We start from the raw sequence: 24,427 nt of genomic DNA on the forward strand, positions 1-24,427 counted from the left end.
TAGATAGATAGATAGATAGATAGATAGATAGATAGATAGAAACAACAGTAACACAATATCAGCAAGAACAATTACACCACATCCTCAAAAACTATGCATATTGTGGCTGGTGTCACTTTTTTCCCACAAGTGTGTGTGTGTGTGTGTTGGAGTGCGATTTTGTCAGCAGAAGGCAGTAAAGACCTGTCCTGCTCTTCGATCAGGCTCTGGTCTGTAATCTGTGCTTTCCTCCCACTTTCTGTGTGTGTGTGTGTGTGTTGGAGCGTGTATTGTTCAGCAGAGGGCGGTAGATACCTGTTCTGTACCTTCTCCAGGTTCTTTTGTGTTCCTCTGTGCTCTCCTCCCTCACTCTTTGTGTATCTGTGTTGTGCTGTTGATGCGTGTGTTGGTCAGTAGGGGGCAGTAGATACCTGTTCTGCACACTTTCTCTAGGCTGTAATCTTCCCCTCCGTACTCTCCTCCCTCTCAGCGTAATAGAGAGCATTAGTGACACCCGAGCTCATTTCTTAGAGCAGCCTGTTGGCTGAAAAATGCGTGGTGTAGCCTGTGATAAAAGTTGCGGGTTTGTGATCAGCAGTGCGGGATGTGAGGAGCTGAGGACGGGATTGAAGAGGAGCAGCTGAGTGAAGAGGAGAAGAAAACTGAAGGAGTCGCTTTGTTCGCTCAATAACGAAACCGTTACATACCGGGCTGTGGTGTGTGTGTGTGTGTGAGAGAGAGAGTGTGTGTGTGTGGACATGGATAACACAGAGAAGGAAAATAAATCTGAGGATGAGCCAGAGTCTCCAGAGGACGAAGAAGTTGATCCGAGGATTCAGGTACATGTTATAATACATTCCGGTGATGTTATAATAATGTAATAAACACCCGAAAGCACGGGGCTTTTAAATAGAGGTCGCTTTTATAAGCAAGCATGGAAACGTGTTTAATAAGCGCAGTGACCATAGTGTGTGTATATATACAGGTTAAAACATTTATTTATATATACAGTCATTCTGTTATAAATAAATAGAGCTCAGTTAATCAATTAAGTCAACACTGGTTTTCATCATCAATCCTCATTAATGATAAGCAGCTTAATTATCATCTGTGGTGGTTTAATGAGTGGACACACAAGGAGACTGTGGTGTGGACTGTTGATTGTACACACATAACACACTGCACTTGTGTATCACGTGTTTCTCAGTTTTTTTCCCTCACCAGGAAACCCCCCAAATGATACCTGGGGCTTATAATAGGTGCTGTGAGACGCAGAGATGATCAAATTATACAAAATATACACTGACGGACATCTAGCTCAGTCTGACCGGCTTCCAGTTTCCAAAACACAGGCAGAGCTGGTGAAACTGGTAGACTGTTGTTTCCAGCCATTAAGATAGAAGAGAAGGATTTCTGAGTTTAGGACCATATACTGGGAACACTGGGTTTGAACACCAGTAAGCTAAAGGGCACTATGGATACACACAGGGTGTGTCTCAGTCAGCTCCCTAGGGACACTGGATTTCCACTTCCTGTGACATTTCTGTGCACTGGCATTGCATAATGTCCCCAACAAACAAAACCAACTTCTTTCTGGTATAAACTTAGTTTCCTTAAAAGTCCAGTATGAAAAATACATTGATTGTTTCTGTTACCTGTTTCTGTTAAACTAGCGGCAATCATTAAGCACTTAAAAGTCATTAGACTCAAACTAACCACATAGAGAACAGTTACATATGAACTTACTATAACTACAACAAAGATAACAAGCTATTTACATTTGTAGACGAGGTGGGCTGAGAGATCGTCCACCATTTTTGTTTTCCAGCTTCAGAAAATATAATGTCATTAAGGGAAAATTGTGAGCATCGATGCTCCCTTGTTGTTACGGTGCACTGTGGGATTTTGTTATTGAGCAAGGAAGGATTTTGTGCATTTTCTTAAAATGGCCAACTCCTTGATCAAAACCCTGACCACTGAACTAGGCGGCTATTTGAGACGCACCCACACACACACACACACACACACACACTTTCACACTTAATCACAAATAGGAGCAATTTACTGTAGCCAGTTCACCCACTAATGTGTGTTTGGTGGGGGAAAGGGGGAGCAAATTCAAGAGCATGCAAAACATCAGACAGACAGTAATTAGGGACCCCAGAGTGGTGGGGTTTTCAAACATTACATGCGTCACCACCAAGCTAAAGCTAGTCTCAAATATTTGCTGCTTAATGTATTCAATTAAGATGAATGAAACTTGGATATAGCTTACCAGCTGGATTGTCTTGACCTAGGTTTTGTCAACTGGAAGCCCACTCTGACTAAGCTGGGACATTTAAAGAGGCTCTGTTTTTTAAATTAATGCTATTTAAAAAAAATTCCATGTAAATAGACATCTCCAAAAGTATGTTAAGTGGTATGTTGCTGAGGTCAGATGGGCCTGGCTGAATTGAGCTTTAGATTCATGGCTCCTCAGGATTCATTTCGAATAGTTTCCAGATGTTACTCAACTTACTTTCCTTTCTCTCCTTGATTCTCATTCCTTATTTCTCTCCAAAACAGGGAGAGCTGGAGAAACTGAATCAATCCACAGATGACATTAACCGATGGGAGACGGAGCTGGAGGTAGGCTTAGCCTTCTTTAACCATTGTGTTATGTTTTCTTTTTCTTGAATGGTTGCTGCAAGAATGACAAAAGGGAAGACCTCTCATACAAAGTGACCCCGGTTTCTCACGCATGACTGGAGTTCTCTGGGTTTGTCTGAATCGGGCAGAGGAAATCATTTATCTGTGTGTTTTGGAAATCCTGTGCCATGTGCTGTCAGTTCAGGAAGCAGGGAGTTCCTTAGGAAAGCAGTGGAGTAGAGTTAGTGAAGATCATGTGTGGCATAAGTTACATTTGTTTAGAGGAATGATTACCTTGCCTGTAGTAGAGCATGTGTGTTTTTATTAGGGACTAAAAGAGAAATCAATAGACGTTTCCATTCATCCTGTAGACAAGATCATCACTAAGGTTCAAGATTGTGAGGAAAAAAAGGTGTTTTTTTCCCTTCGAGCTGATCAGGAGATTCAGTCTTGTTTTGGTTCTGCTGTCTATTAAAAGTTCAGTCAACACAAAGAATTTTATGCATCTTCTCTGAATGGCCTACAGAAAAAAACAAAAACCCTGCTTCTGCTCATTAGTTATGGACTGGAGAGAAGAATTACGCAATAACAGCTGCTCATTAATCGTCAGGATGGGTGAAATCAGAGGAAACCTCTATAACTCTGACCCTGGAGACAGCATGTGAGAGGATGGAGGAGTATCTAAAGTCAGATTTGTGGCCTGACCTGGCAGAGAAAGAGACAAGTTTGCAAAACACTGGAAAACAGTGAAGATGAGAGCGAAAAGTGACATGTCATGTCTTATTTATAACCCAGCATTTTTAATACAAAAAGAAAAACTCATTCTTTTATATTCAAAAAATGGAAAATTTATTCAATTCACAGGGACTTGTGTACAAGTGCTGAATCTGGATTACGGATCCAGCTTGTTTTCAGGAAAGCCTGACTACTGACGTGTTTGATTTCTTCAAATTGCTGCAAGTAGATAATCGGCATAAGAGCCCCGAGTGTATCACAGAGAGGCATTCATGAACATACACCACAGGCAGCGTGGGATAAATGGGGCATGCAGGGGGAGTGCTGTTTCTGGGATTTACACACAGGATCAGTTTAACTGCATTCTGCACCATATAGAAGGCGATGAGATAAAATCAGAGAGCAGATGGTGGAGTAAAAATGTTATAGAGGTGGGTAAATTATAAAATATTCGATGTGAAGTTTTACATAATTCATAAAAAGATCATCAAAACTGTAAGTCTTTAATCTTGTATCTCTGTATTTGCATGAGGTCTTTCACAAATCTTTTAATAAGCACTTCACACACTACTACATTAAAGTCAAATTAAATATCGATGGTAAATGAATACAGTGGCTTCATGCATTGGCTACAGTTTTACCTGAAACCCAAGAAATTGTGAGGAGAAGTTTATTGGGTCTCAAGAGATTAGAGTCATTTTAGCCTGAGTTAAAGTATTTTTTTCCCCTCATTTAAGATTAAGATAAAATTCTTAATGTCACCTTCCCCAAGCGTCAGAATGTTATGCTGCTTGTAGGTACCTGACAATCCTGCTAGCCTCATGCTAAGTTTAGCTTTACCTCACATTACAATTAATGGAAGTTTAATAAGAGGTAAAGTTTGGTGTCTTTCACTTTAAGTCTTATTTTTCAGCTAAGGGAAACAAACAAGATGGTTTATCTACCAAAGTTAATTTCGATCTCCTAAATGTCTGTCAAATTGCTCTGGAAAGGATTATACACCATTAAAAATTTCTTCATTATCCTCTCTCCGGTTGTAATTGCACTGTAATTGAGTGCCTTATTAAAAGCAGGAGCACTTGTTTGGTTGGTGTAAACTGAAAAGAACGGTGTTGTGTGCATCATTTGCGTAAACAGAAGGATCCAGTTCAGTCTTTTCTAAAATTTATCCTAATAGAATTTCACATACAGGTTTTCTAATTCTACAGAATAAACTCTTTATTGAAGTCTAACCAAAAATATTACTCAAAAGCCTCTGGGATTTAAAATAATATGACTTTAAGTGTATCCAAATCACTGAATGTGAATCTGATTGTATCTCTGCATGTCAGGACTCAAGGCAGAGGTTTCGCGCCGTCCTGGTGGAGGCCACAGTGAAACTAGACGAGCAAGTCAAGAAGATCGGCAAAGCCGTGGAGGAATCCAAACCCTACTGGGAGGCACGGAGAGTGGCTCGACAGGTACAGTCACTTCCTGAAACATGTCCTTCTCAACCTGACTACAAACAAACAAACCTGATGCTTGGTCACAGGTCCAAACACAACACAGGAACTGTCGTGTTCAGCAGAGGTGGGAAAAGTACCAAATTTCCCAACTCAGCTGCAGCTGTATAAAGAATGAAAGCTGAAATAGAAGAATGAGTAAGTGAAGAAAAATATGTCAGCCTTGGCCCACACACTGAGAGTTTCTTGTACCAAAGAATGTGGGGGAAACATTAGCTAAGGCTAACAGCTCTTTTCCCAAACTCTGAACATACACACTAGCTGAATGCTAATAGCTAGCTTTCACCATACACTGATGCAAAGTCAGAAAAGCCACCTTATGACTTCACAAATATATGATTATAAAGACATGTAGTGATGTTTGACAATGTAGAGAGCAGAAAATAGAGATTTTGTTGTAAGTCAAAGTAAAAACCAGACTTATGTCCTGCAGCAGAGTAATGGTGCTTTGTTCTTTTCCACCTCTGCTGTTTGTTTTCCTCACTACAGCTAGGACAAAGGGTCAGAATAGACATTACATAATTACATAATCTTTTGGAAAATTAAATGAGGCATTAAGTAATGAGACTTGAATGAAGACAATTAGGCTTTTCCTGTAAGCGAGAGGCTCACGTCTAATGTCAGGAAAACAATGATGTGAAACTTTACATTTTTTAAACCTAGTCAGAGTTTTAATAGAAGATCTCTTCGTCAAGATATAATATCTATCTATCTATCTATCTATCTATCTATCTATCTATCTATCTATCTATCTATCTATCTATCTATACTATGTTGCCAAAAGTTTTGGGACGTCTGCTGTTACATGCACATGAATGTAATATGGAGTTGCCCCGTCCTTTGCAGCTATAACAGCTTCAACTCTTCTGGAAGGGCTTTCCACAAGGTCTAGGAGTGTGTTTATGGGAATTTTTGACCGTTCCTCTAGAAGTGCATTTGTGAGGTCAGCCACTGATGTTGGATGAGAAGGTCTGGCTCACAGTCTCCACTCTAATTCATCCCAAAGGTGTTCTATCGGGTTGAGGTCAGGACTCTGTGCAGGCCAGTCAAGTTCCTCCACACCAAACTCTCTCATCCATGTCTTTATGGACCTTGCTTTGTGCACTGGTGTGCAGTCGTGTTGGAACAGGAAGGGGTCATCCCCAAACTATTCCCACAAAGTTGGGAGAATGAAATTGTCCAAAATGTCTTGGTATGCTGAAGAGTTAAGAGTTCCTTTCACTGGAACTACGGGGCCGAGCCCAAACCCTGAAAAACAACACCTGAATTCAATGATTTGGAGGGGTGTCCCAAAACTAGATAGATAGATAGATAGATAGATAGATAGATAGATAGATAGATAGATAGATAGATAGATAGATAGATAGATAGATAGATAGATAGATAGATAGATAGAGGCCATCTGACTGATACTGAATACCAGATGTGCATGCAGCAACTTCACACCATTGTGGTCCATTTCATTCTCACAAACCAGCCTTCTGTGGCATCTGAAGCTAAAACCAGAAAGTCATGTACTAGGGCTTGGTGGTTTGCTGATACAATATCAAAATGATATAAAATTCTAGTTTTGAATTCTCAACACTGATTGGTTAGAAGATTTTCTGCAGCAGCAGCTCTGACATTATTGCATTAAAACATGTTGTAGCTGAACATCTGGGATCAGGTGACTTTGTGAAAGGAGCCTTCGGTGTTTTTAGTGAAAATGTTTTTAGTGAACATTACATTTAACGTTAAATAGCTGGAAGTTCTTTATTAAATATACTTATATATTATACAGAGATGCATGCATAAGCAATGAAACTCTAACTAGTGATATACTAGTAACACTCTCAGGATGTAATAGCATTTTGTTTCATAATGAAATGAGCTACTAGGCTTATCTCAAGCACTTCCTATTTCAAAATTTCCTTAGTAGTACTATATGCAAATGTGTTACATGTGTCATGTTTCACAATGGGTTTATTTTCTGCTTAAATATTATTCATGATGAGGCACATTTAGAGTCTGTAGATCAGGTATAAATGTTTATAATAAAAGCTCTGAATCCGAGGAGCTACAGCATCGGTGCCGGACTGGATTCGGCACATCACAGTAAAAAAGGGGAATGTTGATGCGTGAAGACAGGTCACGACTTGTCTTAAAGCTTGCCGTCGTCACGTCTGTGATGTTTTACAACTCGGCTACCTGAAGATTTCAGAAGATTATTTATTCATTTAGACAAAATCCTGTTACTGTTATAGTGTTTAAAAAAAGGAAAGCATTTTGCATCCATATTTATGAAGTTCGAGACGACACTTTTAGCGAAAGCATTGTTCTACTTTCACTTCACTTCCTCAGACACCCACCCTATCCCCTATCCTGTCTTCCCTGGGCTCTTGTCTCCTTCGCTTAACATAGCATCTGCAGTCTGCACTCGGCCCCTCAGGAGGGGGAAAACTGCTGTGTGCAGATTAATGCAGGATTCATTTGTTAGCAAACAGAAATAGGCTGATTTTGATCAAGCTCTTTTGGAAGTAGGAACAATGGAGGCAGGAATATATCCTGGATGCACCATACGCACACTCCTCATTCACACCTAGGAGCAAATTAACATAGAGAGTGACATGTTTTTGAGTGAAGCGAGGAAACCGGTGTTAGAAGAACATGAACAGAGCACACAGGCAGACAGGAACCTGAGCTCAGGATCTGACTTGGAAACGTGGAGGACAGAGTGGCAGAAAAAAAGTAGAGACTTGTTAGTGAGCGAATGTAAGATATAAGGAGATTTACAGCATTTTGAATTGAAAATATAAAGAGAAGTTCTGCAGGCTCCACAGGATGAAAGTGATTCTCTGCAGCACAGTTACTTTACTGTGGCTTAGGCAGAGAGTCATTTAGAAAGGGAAAAAAAATCAGTTCTTGTGTTTGTGTGTATACTGTGTGTGTGTGTGTGTGTGTGCACATGTGTGGCCTTGATTCATATCTGATACAAGCATATAAATATATGACAGTTTTGACCTTGTGGAGACATTTGGCATTGATTATATATTTATTACTTATATTTCATAAATTATTCTTTCATGAAAACATTTAAAGATATTAAACACTTCCTTTTGTTTTACCCCAGGAGTGGATTCATGGTGTAGACTTAGCATTATTATTTATATCAGTAGAAGGTCATTACAAGGATAGTAAGAGAAACATATTGCTCTGTGTGTGTGTGTGTGTGTGTGAGAGAGAGAGAGAGAGAGAGAGAGAGAGATTGTGTGTGTGAGAGAGTGTGTGTGTGTGTGTGTGTGTGAGAAAGAGAGTGTGAGTGTGTGTGCGTGTATGTGAGAGTGTGTGTGAGAGTGTGAGTGTGTGTGAGTGAGAGAGAGAGAGAGAGAGAGATTGTGTGTCAGAGAGTGTGTGTGTGTGTGAGAAAGAGAGTGTGAATGTGTGTGCGTGTATGTGAGAGTGTGTGTGTGTGTGTGAGAGTGTGAGTGTGTGTTTGTGTGTGTGAGCGTGCATCTGCTGGTGCTGGCTGTGCTATATTTAGAAGGATGCTGGTGTTAATTAGTGCGGCTGTCACGCGGCGTCTCAGGATCTCTTCTGATTCAAAATAGCGAAGACTTCCATCTGAAGATTACAAATTAGTAATTAGTCTCCCGAATACTCATTTATTCTCCGAATTCCTCTGATTTTTGCCTGTTACAGCACGCTGCAGTCCCTCAAGCTGTTTGAGGACTGAATGGCCCTGGTGGTATAACTCATAACGTCATACAGCATGGGGATGAAATGTATGAATGTTGCTAAAGAGGTATAAAGAGGTGTACAGATTAAATGGAGGTGACGCGGGCGCTCTGCTGCATGTGTGTGGGTTAAGGCAGAGGTTAAGGCGCTGTAATCAGTCAGTGGCAGACCCTGCATGCGTGAGAGTCTGATAAAGAGGCTTCTCAGACATCAGCCCACATCCCCATCTGTCTTTCTTTCACACTTTCACACACACACACACACAAAACATGTGAGTCTGAACATGAAGCTTGCCTAAGCTTCCCAATTATAGTTTTTAATAAATAAACAAAATAAATAAATAAATAAAAATCCAAGGTAACTGAATGCCTGAAGCTTGAAAAGACACTGTACATAATCCAATTTTTTTTTTGTTTACACACTGGGTAAAAAAACAAGAACATTTAAGAAATATCTTTTTTAAAACATTATTTATTTATCTGTATTACCAGACAAGAATATTCTCATGTTTTCATTGTAGGAGGATAAAAAAAATTCCAAACCTTTTTCTCCAAAAACTTAATAATAATTAAATTAAAATAAATAATTAAACTTATTTTAACTCAAATAATTAATATATTTTAGAATACACAAATATTATTTGTGAATACTTCAATCCAAATGGTTTAAAAAAATTTTTTTTTAGACTGTAATTAAATCTTTTTTGAAATGCTTTTAGAGCGAAGAATTTTCAGTGCACACGGATACCACAAAACCACAAGAATGGTTCGATGAACCTTTGTGCACCAGTGTTGGAAAGTTAGCTCGAACTCTCAAATCAAACCCCGTCTCTAAGAGATCATCTCTCCGGAGAGAGACAGCCCAACAATTTTCATCTCCTTTGAATAATCTTCCATTATTACTATTTTGAGTCAACAGTTTTCAGTTCTTGTTTTTTCAGAGCAGTGAAGCGTGTCGACGTGCGTATTTGCATTAATCATGTGCTACAGCTGCTATAGATAGATAGAAGAAGAAAAAACCCACTTATAAAAGCTTTGTCTCTCATGACTGCTTGTGTTTTTAGTCGCCGTGTGTGGTATCACTTTGTGTCTCTCTGTGAGAAAAAAAAACAACAAAAAAGCTGAGAACTCATAGAGGCATCTGTGGGAAAAACATCTCCGGTAGCTTTGTCCTGCTGATGACGGCTGAAGGGGTGTTTTGCTGACAAACTGCTGACTGACCCGTGTTATTCAGCTACATCAGGAGCTGTCAAACACACACACACACACACAGCGCATATTTATAATTAGATGGTACAGAGTGTGAATTAGTGCGCTTTCCAACTGACCAGCACTCGCTGTCATAATCACATCTTGTCTATAATGGTAGCATTTCTACATCTATATTATCTATGTGGATCAAAACATGCTTAAAATCTTAATGTTATTTTATATATATATATACTTCAGTATAAAGGTGTGAAGTTTCATACATTCTCATAACTTTAGAAGACTGGACTATTCAACTAAGGATACATGAAAGCGTCAAATGATTGTGATTAGTGATTCGTTTACGTCTGTAAGTAAGACTGTGAGACATGGACTCTGAACAGATGAAACATCTGACTCGGGGAGAACAAACGCATGCGTCTCTGTCCATTCGTCTTTAAGCGTTAACGTTGTAGGTTTGCTAAGCAGCACAGAGGTATTAAAATAAATTGTGTGAAAACCTCACCTAATGTCTCTACAGACTTGTCGCTCGTCTCTGGTCTTCAGATCAGTTCAACAGTTTATATAAATGTATGCGATTGGATAAATCATGTCAGAGGATCTACTACAGAAACCGAGCTGCTTCGTGTTTCGTCGCTCGTGGCCATTTTGTTAAGAGTTTCTCAGCTAAACTATACTGTTTTTCTGTGCAAATACTTTTGCACCCAAACCATTTTGACACCCCCTGATAAAGGGCCAGGGAGCCATTTTGGATTTCTTCCTTAAACTAACATGTGAGAAGCAGTGACATCTCACTCGGCAATCTGTAAACACTCAGACTTTTTATATAATGCGATATGTAATGTAATGTTCTTGTAGGTTTGAAGATATAGATAATGCTTTTAAAAATGCTTTACACTTAAGTGTGTGTGTAATGATTGTGTGTATGGGAGAACATTTTACTAACATCCCAAATAGCCAACTTGATGAGCTGTGTGTGCGTGCGTGTGGGTGTGTGTGTGCGTGCGTGTGTATGTGTGTGTGTATGTGTGTGTGTTGCAGTGTTCGTTTTTCATTGCATGAAGTAGCACTATTCAAATTTCTTTTCTCGAAACTCACAAAGAGACTCGGAAAAGTAAAACTGAAACAGAAGGCAGCATCAAGAAGGAGTGTAGAAATGAGTAGAAACAAGTGCATTATTTGTGAATGAAAACCTTTCGGAAACTGTTAAATTGATCAGAGATAGATCAAGATAGATTTGAGAAGGGATCAGATATCTTGTTAAATTTGTTGAAATGATTATTATGATTTAGTTATTGAATCTGTTTGGTTTTCAATTAGCAAAACATGAGCAGTCATAAATGCCTTTTGTTGGTAATTTGCACATGCAATTTTTAGTTTTAGTAAAATGAATTCTTTTGCATATACACCTCCAATACATTAAGCTAGACATGCGCCACTAATTAAAGCAAACACACAAAACAGACAACTGTTTTGCTCGAGTGAAAGACACAATCCTCCATAAACCCTATAAACCTTTAATGTACCTAAATGACCTTAAAGGTGAGAAAGCCACATAGCCCACATGCCTGTGTGTGTGTCCATGTGACTGACCTCTGTTGAGTCCTTAAGTCCTTTAAACACCTGTCTGTCTCTCTGCGTCAAGTCCACACTTACTCAGCAGTGTCAGGAGGACAGGTGGCTGTGGACACGAGCAGCTGTCACTCACAGGCAAGGGCCTGAAGGACACCTCCCTATGTTCAGCCAATCACAGGCCACTGTTCAGTTACACCACGGTCTGTCTGGTCTGACATTCACTGTACTTGGACAGATTCATATATAGATCATGAATAGGATTCCATGCTTCTGGCACTGAGGTTTGTTTTTTCCTCTCTGTGGCTACAGGGGAAAATGTCTTGTGCTCAATCAGGGCCTTTATTATACAGATCATAGATACACTGAAACAAGAAGCAAGATTTCCTTCATTTAAGGAACTCTTAAGGAAAAACTGGAATTGATTATATATGTGATTATATATAGGAAAACGTTCCAGAATGGATGAGGGGGATTTTCAGTGGCCAATAATCCCAACAAACAATTGTTGCTGTATCCAACCATCCCAAAATGTTTTATTCCTCTTATGGCAGGATCCTGTACTCTCACTGCCGCAGCCCGGGTTTGATTCCCAGTCAGGGCGCTAACCCAGCCACTGAAGAGTTAACTCTCAGTGCCGGTCCCAAGCCTGGATTAAATGGGAGGGTTGCGTCAGGAAGGGCATCCGGTGTAAAACCTGCATATTCATCCCAAACTGTAAGTGAACAGGATCCAGTGAGCTATCTTACATCTATAGTTTACAATAATTAGACAGATTATTAGATAATTTAATAAAAAAAAAAAGTTATATATTTGTAGACTGGGAAATTGTAATGAAAAATAGATGAATGTGGGAGATATTTTTGGAATTTCCAGTGTCTGGATTGTGGTTTAAGCGTGCTTAGTCACCTCAGAGTAGTATTCCAGTTACATTTTGATTAATCACAGGTATGTATGTGGCCTGACCAGCAGAATGAGAGTAATGGAAAGAGTCATTTGGGTTCTTCCCACACACACACATGGATCCACAGTGCACACTGTCTTTCCACTGCATCTAGTGGTGCCATTACCATTCAGGATCTCATAAGAGACGGAAATGACAGGGTCTGATCAAGCCAGTAATAAATAACTCACAGTTTTATTATTATTATTGTTGTTGAGCAGAATTTAAAAGTGTGACACATTTCCTAAAGAGGATTGATTAATTTCTAAAACACAGCTCAGTTTGACCTTCATCAGTGCACTGGTGGACCCAGCCCAGGTCGGCCTTGCCGGTTTCCTGCTGCTGGCCAGCTGCACACAGACACACAGGCAAGAGGAAGACAAAGGCATGCGCACACACACACACACACATTTTCCTCACAGCTGCCGTACGCCCATACGTCTTATATTTATTGTTTGGTCAACCGCCATAACGTTTGAGTTGCTTAACTAAATATATCATGGCTGTAACTGAACCAAAGCTGTGCTGATAACTTCACATAACTTCACTGTGGTTTTGATACAACACTTCTATAAACAAGAAATTAATATGAAGCAACCGACATTTCACACACAATATGGCCAAATATCTCAAGGCCTCAGATACATGTAGTGGGGGCATCGAAGGGATTCAAACTCTTTATCTCCTCACAATCCCATACAAGGGCCCAGTATTGACAGCTTGGTGGATCTGGGATTGGAACTCACAACCTTCTGAGTAGTAGACCAACATCTTAGCCCCTACCATAACCCCAATTAAACATGTCTATGAATAGATAGGCTAGGTAAAAACAGACATACTTATAAAAAGCTACAATACTGAGTGTCTACTTTCATATGAGCTTCATATTAAACAACACTGTGAATTGGGACATGACAAAGACATTCAGTGCTCAACATAGACACAATAAACCAGGCGCCAACTTATTTTAGCCACTGAGTTAGATGACCATGTTCTAGGCTATGTTAAATATGCAGTAACAGTTTACTCTGTATTCATTCGCTTTTTTGGTAGTTGCTTAGCTTTCCCAGAATAGCTTTATTTCTGAACAATAAGACCGTTAAACTCTCTCTCAACACTCATACTGCTGAAGCGGACATCTTTTCCACCACACACACTTATTCATGCTCAGTGACTAGGTTATTTAAATACTCCATGACACTGCTGCTCATGCCATTTGACTACAGCGCCATGCCATGCTTATATCACAGCATATATCTTACAAAATTTGCACAAAATATATTACGATTATATGCATATTCATACATATACTGCAAACTAAAGCTCATTGCATAATGATAAGAGGGATTCTGCCGATCTAAAATGACATCATTTTGCTTTCCGGACAGTCAGGGCTCAGCATTGGTGAGGGGAATGTCAAAGTCGATGTCAACGTCAACGTCTCCTCAGCTAGTTTTTAGAAATGATGCCGCTTCCTGAACACGTCAGTTAAATGCGGTTCTCAGTGTGGGCTTTCTCAGAATCTAGAGGTTTCTTTTTCATGATGCACTGAGGTGCACACTGCTCATAACCTCTCAGAGTATGCAGGTGAACAGCTAGACTGCGGTTGTCTCTTTATACACGTGACTATGGGTTTTAGAACGGAATTTCGTCAGTTGTGGACGAAACACAATCCTGCACAGTTTATCATGTGGTTCTGTAGACACGGGACAGGAGAGTCAGAGTTAACAGGACACACACACAGCAGCTTCTCAATGGCTGTTGAGCGGATGTCACGTCAGAGATGAAGAGATTCATTCTGCTCTATTTAGGTAGCGACTACTTATGTGGCGTGAAGCTGACTGTCATTAAGAGCAGCTGATGAGCCACTTCCTTTTTACATGCGAGGTGAATGAACTTGTATTAAGCAGGCTGGGTGCTGTAATGAAGTGGGTCAGGGACTAGGAAGTAGGTCAAATGCTGGGAAGTGCCTGGGTGGTCTTCCTCTTAGAAATTGCAGCATTTTGATTCATTTAGCGTTTCAGTGCCAAGATTCCTTACGTAATATATCTTCCTTGAATGTTTTTTAAAGTCCTGCCATGCAGACCAAAAATAACAAAAGATCCAAGAGTCCCATATATGTTTTTTAATTATTATTTTTATTAGTAAGCAGGATCCAGCAGCAGGATCCCCCACACTCACCACCATGGGCCTGTGTTTAATTCTTGGGCAGGGATCCTACCCAACCACTGAGGGGTTAATTCTCAGTGCTGGTGCCAAGCCTGGATAAAAAATAAGAGGTATAGGTCAGGAAGGGCATCAGGTGGATCAGATGATCTGCTGTTGCGACCATGAAGCTGGAAGAATTATTACAAAAGCAGTATTTCTAACAGATCAGGAGTCTCTGTGTACAAACACTCATGCTCTCAGAGATGGACATTATGTGTCATATGTGTCATTAGTGAGCACTCACATGATCTGCCCAATGTTTTGGCTGCCTGGAAAGCTAACAGACGAGGCTAATAAAAATAAGAAAGCTAACATTAACAATGTATAGGGGGCTAGTTAGCTAGTTCAGGCCTTACTTCCTCTCAATATAGTGTGAATGTTATTTATAGCAGGAGATTTATATGATGCCTTCACCTTGCTTTTAGTTTCATTAGTGCTTCACATTCTGTACCAGCATGTTGCTGATTCTGGGATGAGGACAAATACCAACCAATGAACACCAAGTTCATAATTCAATAATGAGTGTTTCTCTCTCTCTCTCTCTCTCTCTCTCTCTCTCTCTCTCAGCTATCAGTAATGATTTGCCCACTCTTGTACTCTGGATCATGTTTTTTGACACTTTTCCTGGTGTGTGTGTTTGTGTGTGAGAGAGAGAATCTTTGTATGCTCTAAAACTTATACTTAAGTCTCGTCAGAGTTTTTAATCAACACTCTGGTGTAATTCTTTGTCTATATGTGTGAAGCATTTTTCACTAAAGTCATAACTGCTTCAGCCTGTAAAAATAGTTGCAGACGTTTCTGACAGATAAAGAGGTTAAAGAAGAGGCTTGTTTTTAAGAACACCAAACAACCCACGGCTCCTTATGACTGGTTAATGGTTTGTTTTTTCTTTCCCAAGAGCACAGATTTTCCTCTTAAAAATATATTATGTAATGAACGGAGAACTGACCTTCCTAACTGACCTTCTCCGACCAGAGATTTGTGACCCTGCTGACCTGCTAACGTAATCCTGAATAAACAGCAATGGGTGTGTTGTGAATAATTTCAGAATTTATCCAGAATTGATTTCAATGCTAGAGAAAATTGCGTAGGATGTGGTTTTGCAAATCAGATTATTTTTGTGCGTACACCGTTTCCTGTTTTTTACGTGGGCATGAAGACCTTCACGCTACGCAATAAGGATTAAAAAAAAATTAATAAATGTAAGAGGTTTTGAAAACCTGAAAGCGTTTTATGATGAGTGTGTAAAGGACTCACAGATAAAATAATGAGTTAGGAATAAGATCGGTGATCGTGGTTTGTGTGATGAGGCTCCACACACAGAGTGCGTTTTATTCCTCTTATTATACACCAATGGCTAGAGTTTATCCTGATAGCACTTACATTACAGCAGCTATAAACTGCTGTTGTTTAGATGGATGGATAGATAGATAGATAGATAGATAGATAGATAGATAGATAGATAGATAGATAGATAGATGGATAGATGGATGAATGGATATATGGATGATAGATAGATAGATAGATAGATAGATAGATAGATAGATAGATAGATAGATAGATAGATAGATAGATAGATAGATAGATGGATGGATGAATGGATAGATGGATGATAGATAGATAGATAGATAGATAGATAGATAGATAGATAGATAGATAGATAGATAGATAGATAGATAGATGAATGGATATATGGATGATAGATAGATAGATAGATAGATAGATAGATAGATAGATAGATAGATAGATAGATATATGGATGATAGATAGATAGATAGATAGATAGATAGATAGATAGATAGATAGATAAATAGATAGATATATGGATGATAGATAGATAGATAGATAGATAGATAGATAGATAGATAGATGAATGGATATATGGATGATAGATAGATAGATAGATAGATAGATAGATAGATAGATAGATAGATAGATGAATGGATATATGGATGATAGATAGATAGATAGATAGATAGATAGATAGATAGATAGATAGATAGATAGATAGATAGATAGATAGATATATGGATGATAGATAGATAGATAGATAGATAGATAGATAGATAGATAGATAGATAGATAGATAGATAGATAGATAGATGAATGGATATATGGATGACAGATAGATAGATGAATGGATATATGGATGATAGATAGATAGATAGATAGATAGATAGATAGATAGATAGATAGATAGATAGATAGATAGATAGATGGATATATGGATGATAGATAGATAGATAGATAGATAGATAGATAGATAGATAGATAGATAGATAGATAGATAGATAGATAGATGAATGGATATATGGATGATAGATAGATGGATGGATGGATGGATGGATGGATGGATAGATAAACTTTATTTATCCCATGAAGGAAAGTCTTGACACTAGGAAAAGCATTAAGAATTGCACCAGTTTGTGCAGTAATTGCACTGTAGATATGATACCAGCACGGAATGAAACCGAAAAGCCTTTCATGGCAGTTTCCTTCCAGCAGAGTTTTAGACTGATGACGGTGATATTCTTACTCTGTAGCCTCGTGATCCAGTATCGATGAATTCATCGATAGAGACTTCAAAGCATTTCTGTGAATCACTCTAGATTAACCGCAACTGCTGCATGACGGAAATGTAAATGAGCATCAAAAAGAAATTACGGCTTCATCCCACAACTTTTTATCAACATGAAGGTTTGACTCAGAGGTCAGTAAAAATGTTTTTTTTCCCAGGTTTCCTTTTTCCCCAAAATGACGTGAATTCAGCTTGGTACGCGTAGCACAGACTTTCTCAGGCTGCTCCTTAACTGTGTTTGTTAAACCTTAACCTTAGACATGTCAAGCGCAGGCCAGTCTCGGCATAATTCACTCGTTAATCTCAGTGTTTACGGAGACTGCTGAGGAAACACTTCATTTATTTCACTCGGTCAGTTCTCGGTGAAGGATAATCACTGGTGAAGGTTTGGTCATTTCAAATGGTCAGGATAATCCCTGGGTAATACTTAAGCATGTGAGAACGGCAGCTGATGTTGTCTGGGAGATGAACGTTGATGGAACAGCTGAAGTGAGTGGTGTTTGGCTCTGGGCCTGCCTGCGAGTTACATAACAGCAGGAGTGTATTATAGTATTACATGTAATGCATGTCTGTCATTCAGAAAGATGCAGGGTTAGAGTTTCACAGCTTCACAAAAATGGATCTGATGCTGTGGTTCCCACCAAGGTTGCCAGATCAGCAGTTTTTGACCTTTCGAGATGGGATTACATAAACAAGCTTGTAGCTCAGTGGTTAAGACTTTAGGTTACAGATCAGAAGGTTATGAGTTCAGATGAAGCCCCTGATCAAGGCTCTTAACCCTCAGCAGCTCAGTCGTATAGATGAGGTAAATGTAAGCCGCCCTGAAATAAGGGCGTCTGCTACATGCCTTAAATGTAAGCGCAAATATATTTATCAAAGCCGAATAGATAAGGTGTGTGTGTGATTATAATAAGGTGACACTAAGAGATAAAGTGGTGAAGGAGTAGAAAGGACTTGTTACTAATTATGAAATAAACACGAGCACGTTTTCCTGCATGAGCATCGAACAAACTTATTTTCATAATCTAAAGATAATTCAGTGTGTCCCAAAAGTTTCCATACACAGAGGAGTGTGTTCACCAGCACTGTTTTGGCCATGCCTTCATCAGTGGATGATTGTCGGCGCACACTTCTCACTCTGCAACACTTCCAGTCTTAATGGATTTGTTAATAAGTTTGGTAACAGCGTCGTGTGTGATGTGCTCGCCGTGTTTCCTGTTAAAGTCCCCCACGAGCTTGCGTCAGCTTCCTGATCCTGCCATGAGAACGATTTCTTCTGTTGTCAAAGAATATGCAAGATTAAAAACCAAACACTTTGGAAAGTTAGTGTTAATTTCCTCCATGTATGAAGACACCCTGAGTCTTACAGTAGGCTTGGAAATGATTTTTTTAAAAATCACATGGACCTGGCAACCCCAGACTCCAGTTTCCAGCAGCTACGGGAAGTAATCCTGTAGTGTGTATTGTTCTACAGAATTGAAGGTCAGTATTATTTGATAACGTCACAGCTGAAGGCATTTGGACTCCGAGCGAACAAAGTGCAACTGTACAGCATTGTGTGCTTGTCATTGTGTGTAGCCCACTCAAACCCATCATGGCGTTACATCCCCACCTCATCTCTGGGTCACTTTGTTGAAAGAGTCGCCTATGTCGATGAATAAGAGCTTATATTTCTTCCGTGGGTAACTTGTTGCTGGACTGGTGGGTTCTTCCCCAGCACTTTTACACAATGCCAGTGATAGAAGAAATCTGTGAAGTGGCATCACTTCCTTTTTGAGACATTTGAGTTGGTGCCTGAATTGGAGGCCATATTATAACACAGCTGTTGTCTCATTTAGTGACACTGGAAGAAGTCTTATGATTATCTTCCATGTTAGAACTGGATAAATTGCTTGAGGTTCACATTAGAAAAACTGCATGAACCGTGTGTAAAGATGTGCAGGACAGGAAAAGCCAAACCCTCGCTTCCCTGTGAAGTCCTCCCTGAGGCTGTGCTCGATGTAGAGAGGCACTTCTAAAAGGAGAAAGTGTTCAGCGTCCTTTGTAATGCTAATGAGCTGCTCTGGGCTTTTGAGTAGCTTCTCGTTTATTATTTGAATTTGTGATATTTTTTCCATGCGGCCAGGAATGAGACGCGGGGTTTAAGTTAATCTGTGCTCTCGGTTCCACGGCTCGGAGGAACGGTTCTCGGCAGCGCCGTGTCAGATCTCTGAGAGGAGCTCCGGATCAGAGTCAAGCTTTCAGCTTTTTATGTTATACTTATGAATTCTTTAGCAGAAGAGATGGCTGAATAATTTACAAGAGCCACAGAGAGCAGAGGCAGCTGCATATTTTCACAGCAGTAAATAAACATGGCTGATTCTTGCATGAACACAGGGATTCTGCATGTATCCTACAAGCGGTACATAAGAGGGGATGCAAAGATAAAGGACATTCCAGCCAAATTCCTTTGCATGCTAAGCCGGAGATAAGGGCATGTGTAAACACCGGCTCTGACACGTGTCTCTTTTGTGTCTCTAACAGGCTCAGGTGGAAGCTCAGAGAGCCACACAGGAATTCCAGCGAGCCATAGAGATCCTGAGAGCAGCCAAAGAAACCATCGCTCTGGCCGAGGAGAGACTTCTGGAGGAGGACAGCCGGCAGTTTGACTCAGCCTGGCAGGAGATGCTCAACCACGCCACCCAGAGGGTGAGAGGAAACATGACAGAGACTGTAGAATACACTTTGATATCTCACTCATAACACTGAAATTACATACAAATTCCAAAATTTTTGGCACCCAGGAACCAACCTTCACCTTCACCATCTTCCTGGCCGTGGACAGTACATTTACCTAAACTTCTTTCCTTTTTTAATGCTCCTAAGTTTAAACAATATTGTCTACTTTTTAATCGATTACTTGATTTGCACAAGTCAGCAACCTGAACATCTTTATAACCTGATAATTATAGAAAGGTGTCTGTTTTCTGAAAACATTTTTCCCCCAGATATAATAACTGGGTTGCATTTCAATGTGCAAATAATCTGTCAATACTTTTGCCACATTTTTATAATAATTGTAAAGAAAATACTATTATTTGAAGATGACATTATTAGGACAAAATTCTTAGAAGTCAGGTCAGTAGTTTGAGTGGAATAATCTGTGTCACTGTGTGTAATAGCGACATCATATCATTATTTTTGCGCATTTTTATTAAGGGTGTCAATACTTTTGGAATATGATCACAGTTAAAGTCAAGTGACTTACCCACAAATGAATCTACGGCGTTTGTCATCCGTCATCTGTTCCACTGGAGTGCAAAGTGTCATAGCAACAAATAACAACAGAGACTGAGTCACAGATTAATCAAGCTGCAGGACATTACACCCAGGCCTGGAGTATGACATCAGTCCATCTCAGAACTGTTCCAATGATATAAACAGAAAACGTTCCAAACCTTTAGTCCATCCATCTATTAATTCCCATTAGACAGCGTGTCCATTTGTTTTCAGTGGCTGAATTGTTTAGCACGTTTGCTTGTTGTTTATGAGAAAACAGGAAGAGGAAGAGTATTAATAAATGCTTTGTGCTGTGTGCGGATGCTGCAGGTGATGGAGGCGGAGCAGAGCAGGACACGCAGCGAGCTGGAGCACAGAGAGACAGCGGCCAAATACAACGCAGCCATCGGTCACATGAGACAACTGGAGAAGAAACTCAAACGTACCATCAGCAAGTCACGGTTAGTCCATCGGTTGCATTTAACTAACGCTCACCTGCAACACAGAACAAAATCACTGCTCAGGAACAAATATACAGCTTCTGTTGTAGTAGATATAATTTCTTCACATAAAACTATTACTTATATACTATAATATAGATGACCAGTAATATTAATAATATTAAAAAAAAACTTTCACAATAAATAATATTTAAAATGAATAAAAGAATAAAAATAGTACTCAAGTTAGATTATTAATATTATATTCATATAATATTATTTTTATATAAATTATATTTATGTTGCATTAAATTTTATAAATTATATTTATATTTATATAATGTATATATATATATATTAATTATGAATTTAAATATTATTTTAATGAAATATTCTATTAATAGTGTACATTTTATCCAATTACAACATTATACATAAGTATTTTATACTATTATTATTATACATTTTAACTTATTTATTTTTCTTTATTAAATATATTACATAAGTGCTGTAGAACTATATACAGTTACATTACATTATTTATTTTGTTTTATATTTTTGCTTATTTCTTTCTGAATATATGCTTCTCAGTTTTGTTTATTTATTTATTTCACTTAAATATAAAAAAATAAAAAAATAAATATTTATATCTATATATTCTAATTTTTATATTAGATATATAAATATTTATTCATATATATATTTTTTTTATATATTTATTCATTCTAAGTTGATACAAAGGACATAAATCTTTATAATCAGGTTAAACAGTATAGTTTTCACCATTTGCAAGCACACTCTCAGTTTCAGTGTTAATGAGGGTTTACAGAAATGTGAAGAAATTTTAAAAACCCTTTGCGGTGGTTGTGTTGTGAAAATTTACCCCCTCGTTCCACCCCGGGGCCTCTCTTTGTTTCTGTTTCTGTGCCTGTGCTGGTGTATGCAGGCTGATGTGCTCCAGATGTGCTGCCTCTCACTCGCTTTCAGAGCTGAAGGAATGTTCCAGTGTTATTCCTTCTGAGCTTTGCTGTTGCCATGGCAACATCTGTAGTGTCTGCAGTTCCTCACTCAACTTTCTCTCTCTCTCTCTCTCTCTCTCTCTCTCTCTCTCCAGGCCATATTTTGAACTGAAGTCCAAATATTATCTACAGCTTGAGGTAGGTCCATTTTCTTTCAATTGGTTATGCTGCAAAATTGTTTTTTTTAGCTCTAGCTCAGTCAGGTTTACCCTGACTCTCTACTGTATATTATTTTGCTGGAGAAGATCAGTCTCTCTGGCATTTTTCTGAAGTTGTTGTTGCTTTTATTAAAGAAAACTACTCAAAGATTCATTTCTGCGATCACAAAATCCTGTAGAGACTGGAAGATGTAATGCTATTATAACCATGCTGTAATTAGAAATGGAAAAAAAGAAAAGGAAGAGAAAATGCTGTAGATGTGTGCACACGTATTATTTCTGACCAGCGTTCTCGTCCTTCTTCCACACAGCAACTGAAGAGAAAAGTGGACGAGTGCCAGGCTAAACTGTCCCAGGCCAAAGCGGAGTACAGGACGGCTCTGCGCAACCTGGAGTCCATCTCAGACGAGATCCACGCTCGCAGACGTCTCGCAGCCATTGGGCCCCGCGGCTGCGGCGTCGGCGCAGAGAAAGACGCAGGCACCGGTGATGACATCAGCAACTTCAAAATGGAGTCTGACAGCATTTCCAGTGAGTGTGTTGAAATCTCAGAGGGGAAGGTGTGGACAGTGTGTTTATGATTTCACCTGCCAATCATATCAGGATCCTAAAGGCATTTTTTGTGTTTGTGTGTGTTGTAGTGATATCTGAGACCTTTGAGGAAGAAAACTCTAATGGTTCCGCCTCAGATGAAGATGCAGAAACTCAGTCCAGATGCAGCTTGAACTCTAACTCGGCCCCTCTGGACGTTCCCCGTCCATATGTCCCCTCCGGCCCTTCTCCGTACCCTCTACTCTCATCCTCATGTCCTTTCACCTCCTGCACCTCTCTTAACTCGTTCTCACCCTGCCCCGGAGGTGTAGAGCTGCCCAGCCCGGGCTCCCTGGAGGGCTTTGACCGTGTCTCACCTGTTCTGGGACCTCGGAGTGAGTGCAGCGGTGCTTCATCACCTGAGTGTGAGCAGGAAAGAGGTAAAGCACCATGCCACTGATCTCTGTATAATATACTGTTCTTGCAGATTTACATAGCCTTAGCATATGAAGAAAAATAAACTCTCAACTTTTAGCCTATATAATAATCAGTCGGTTATTCCAGAGGAATTACCCATTTAAAAAATTCTGGCTGTGTCTCTAAGGCTTTCCGAATAACTGCAGCTATGTTCTAAGTATGACTCTGTGTGTGTTTGTCTAGGTGAAAGAGCAGAAGGTGCTGAGAGAAAACCAGAAAACACTACACGGGCCAGCGGTCTGAAGAGCACTACCTTGGAGGAGGGTGTGAGACGTCTGTCTCTGCAGCACACAGAAAAGACTAAGACAGAGAGATTCGCTGCTGCTGCCGCCCCTCTGCTGCTGCTTAACTCTGTTTAAACTAAACGAAGGACCTGACGGGGTTTGTCCGAGCTCCTGAGTACTTGTGCAAAAGCATCATGTGTGAAAGGAAGCTTTGTGTTCAGCGCTACACTCTTCTTATAGACTGACAGACACTGCACAGGGAGGCACTTCTCACTGAGGAAAAGAAGGGGAATCTCAAGACAGATCAACTAATGACTATGCAGACATTTGCCTCGATGTATTCCTGGTGTCGTAGAATAAATGGCCACGTCTTCCTGACCTGCATCACAGTGCCAGGCTGGCTGTGTTACTCTTGTGTGTCGAGTCTCGCAGTGTTAACGTGTATAATATGTCGGCTGTGTTGAATAGTAAGCCTACGTACTTTTCTCTGCAGCTATACTCTCTCAGTATTTAATCCTACATGTTAGTACAGAACTATGAACTAAAGTAGCAAATAAATTTATATTTATATTCAGTCTTGTTACCATTGACCAATGCGTTGTTGTGGCACATTAATGTATAACTGTAATAAAAAATAAGCTCATGGCACACGCCATGTTAAGTGTACAGTGTCTCCAAATATACACACACACAGCAACAACTTACAGTGGTTTAATTACAATCACGCATGTCTAATATTCCCACTGAGCACTGGCTTGTTCCTGCTTGAATTGATTTCCATGCTGAATCCGACTCCTGTTTTTCCTCCCTACATTGTAATTATGACTCCACTGAAACACCACAGCCCTCACACACACACACACACACACGCAGGATCAATTTAAACCTGAAACTATCTGCATCTATTCCACAGTACTGCTGAATTCTTGATTATGATTACTCAGATAGTGTTCATTAATTTTCTGTAAGTTTATGAGCACTGACAATAGTTCCACACTTACACTTAAAACTTATATAATATTTTATTGTTCAAAACTCCCTAGACTTACAGAACAGAAACCATATGATCATGAGCAACCTGTGACTAGAAGTTAGAAGTTAGATGTCCTTTAATAAAGTTTATTTATTTATTTTAAGGTTAACTTGCGATCAATTATTTTTGTTAGGGAGAGGAATATGACAGAACATTTCTATCACTGAAGCAAAATCTTAAACAATTTGCACTTACGTTTTTAGTGTGTGTGTGTGTATAT

The 24,427-nt window shown here is 39.4% G+C and overlaps 1 protein-coding gene across 1 annotated transcript; it reads left to right on the forward strand.

Moving 5' to 3' along the window:
- Positions 1 to 472: 472 nt before the first annotated feature.
- sh3bp5a (SH3-domain binding protein 5a (BTK-associated)) lies at positions 473 to 23,840 on the forward strand. The gene is made up of 9 exons (XM_058378411.1): positions 473 to 818; positions 2,545 to 2,607; positions 4,674 to 4,802; positions 19,591 to 19,755; positions 20,656 to 20,786; positions 21,880 to 21,922; positions 22,254 to 22,473; positions 22,584 to 22,913; positions 23,134 to 23,840. The coding sequence occupies exons 1-9, from the start codon at positions 738 to 740 to the stop codon at positions 23,307 to 23,309; spliced, it is 1,338 nt and encodes a 445-aa protein (XP_058234394.1). The 5' UTR covers positions 473 to 737; the 3' UTR covers positions 23,310 to 23,840.
- The last annotated feature ends 587 nt before the right edge of the window (positions 23,841 to 24,427 follow it).

This window comes from Hemibagrus wyckioides, linkage group LG24 (genome assembly GCF_019097595.1).
Source record: "Hemibagrus wyckioides isolate EC202008001 linkage group LG24, SWU_Hwy_1.0, whole genome shotgun sequence".
In the NCBI taxonomy this organism is placed as follows: Eukaryota; Metazoa; Chordata; class Actinopteri; order Siluriformes; family Bagridae; genus Hemibagrus; species Hemibagrus wyckioides.

Excerpts from the sequence above, each read along its gene's own strand:
- sh3bp5a (XM_058378411.1), top strand. The coding sequence starts at position 738 with ATGGATAACACAGAGAAGGAAAATAAATCTGAGGATGAGCCAGAGTCT. Across the intron at positions 19,756-20,655 it reads TCAACCACGCCACCCAGAGG|GTGATGGAGGCGGAGCAGAG; the intron begins GTGAGAGGAAAC and ends CGGATGCTGCAG. Across the intron at positions 20,787-21,879 it reads CGTACCATCAGCAAGTCACG|GCCATATTTTGAACTGAAGT; the intron begins GTTAGTCCATCG and ends CTCTCTCTCCAG.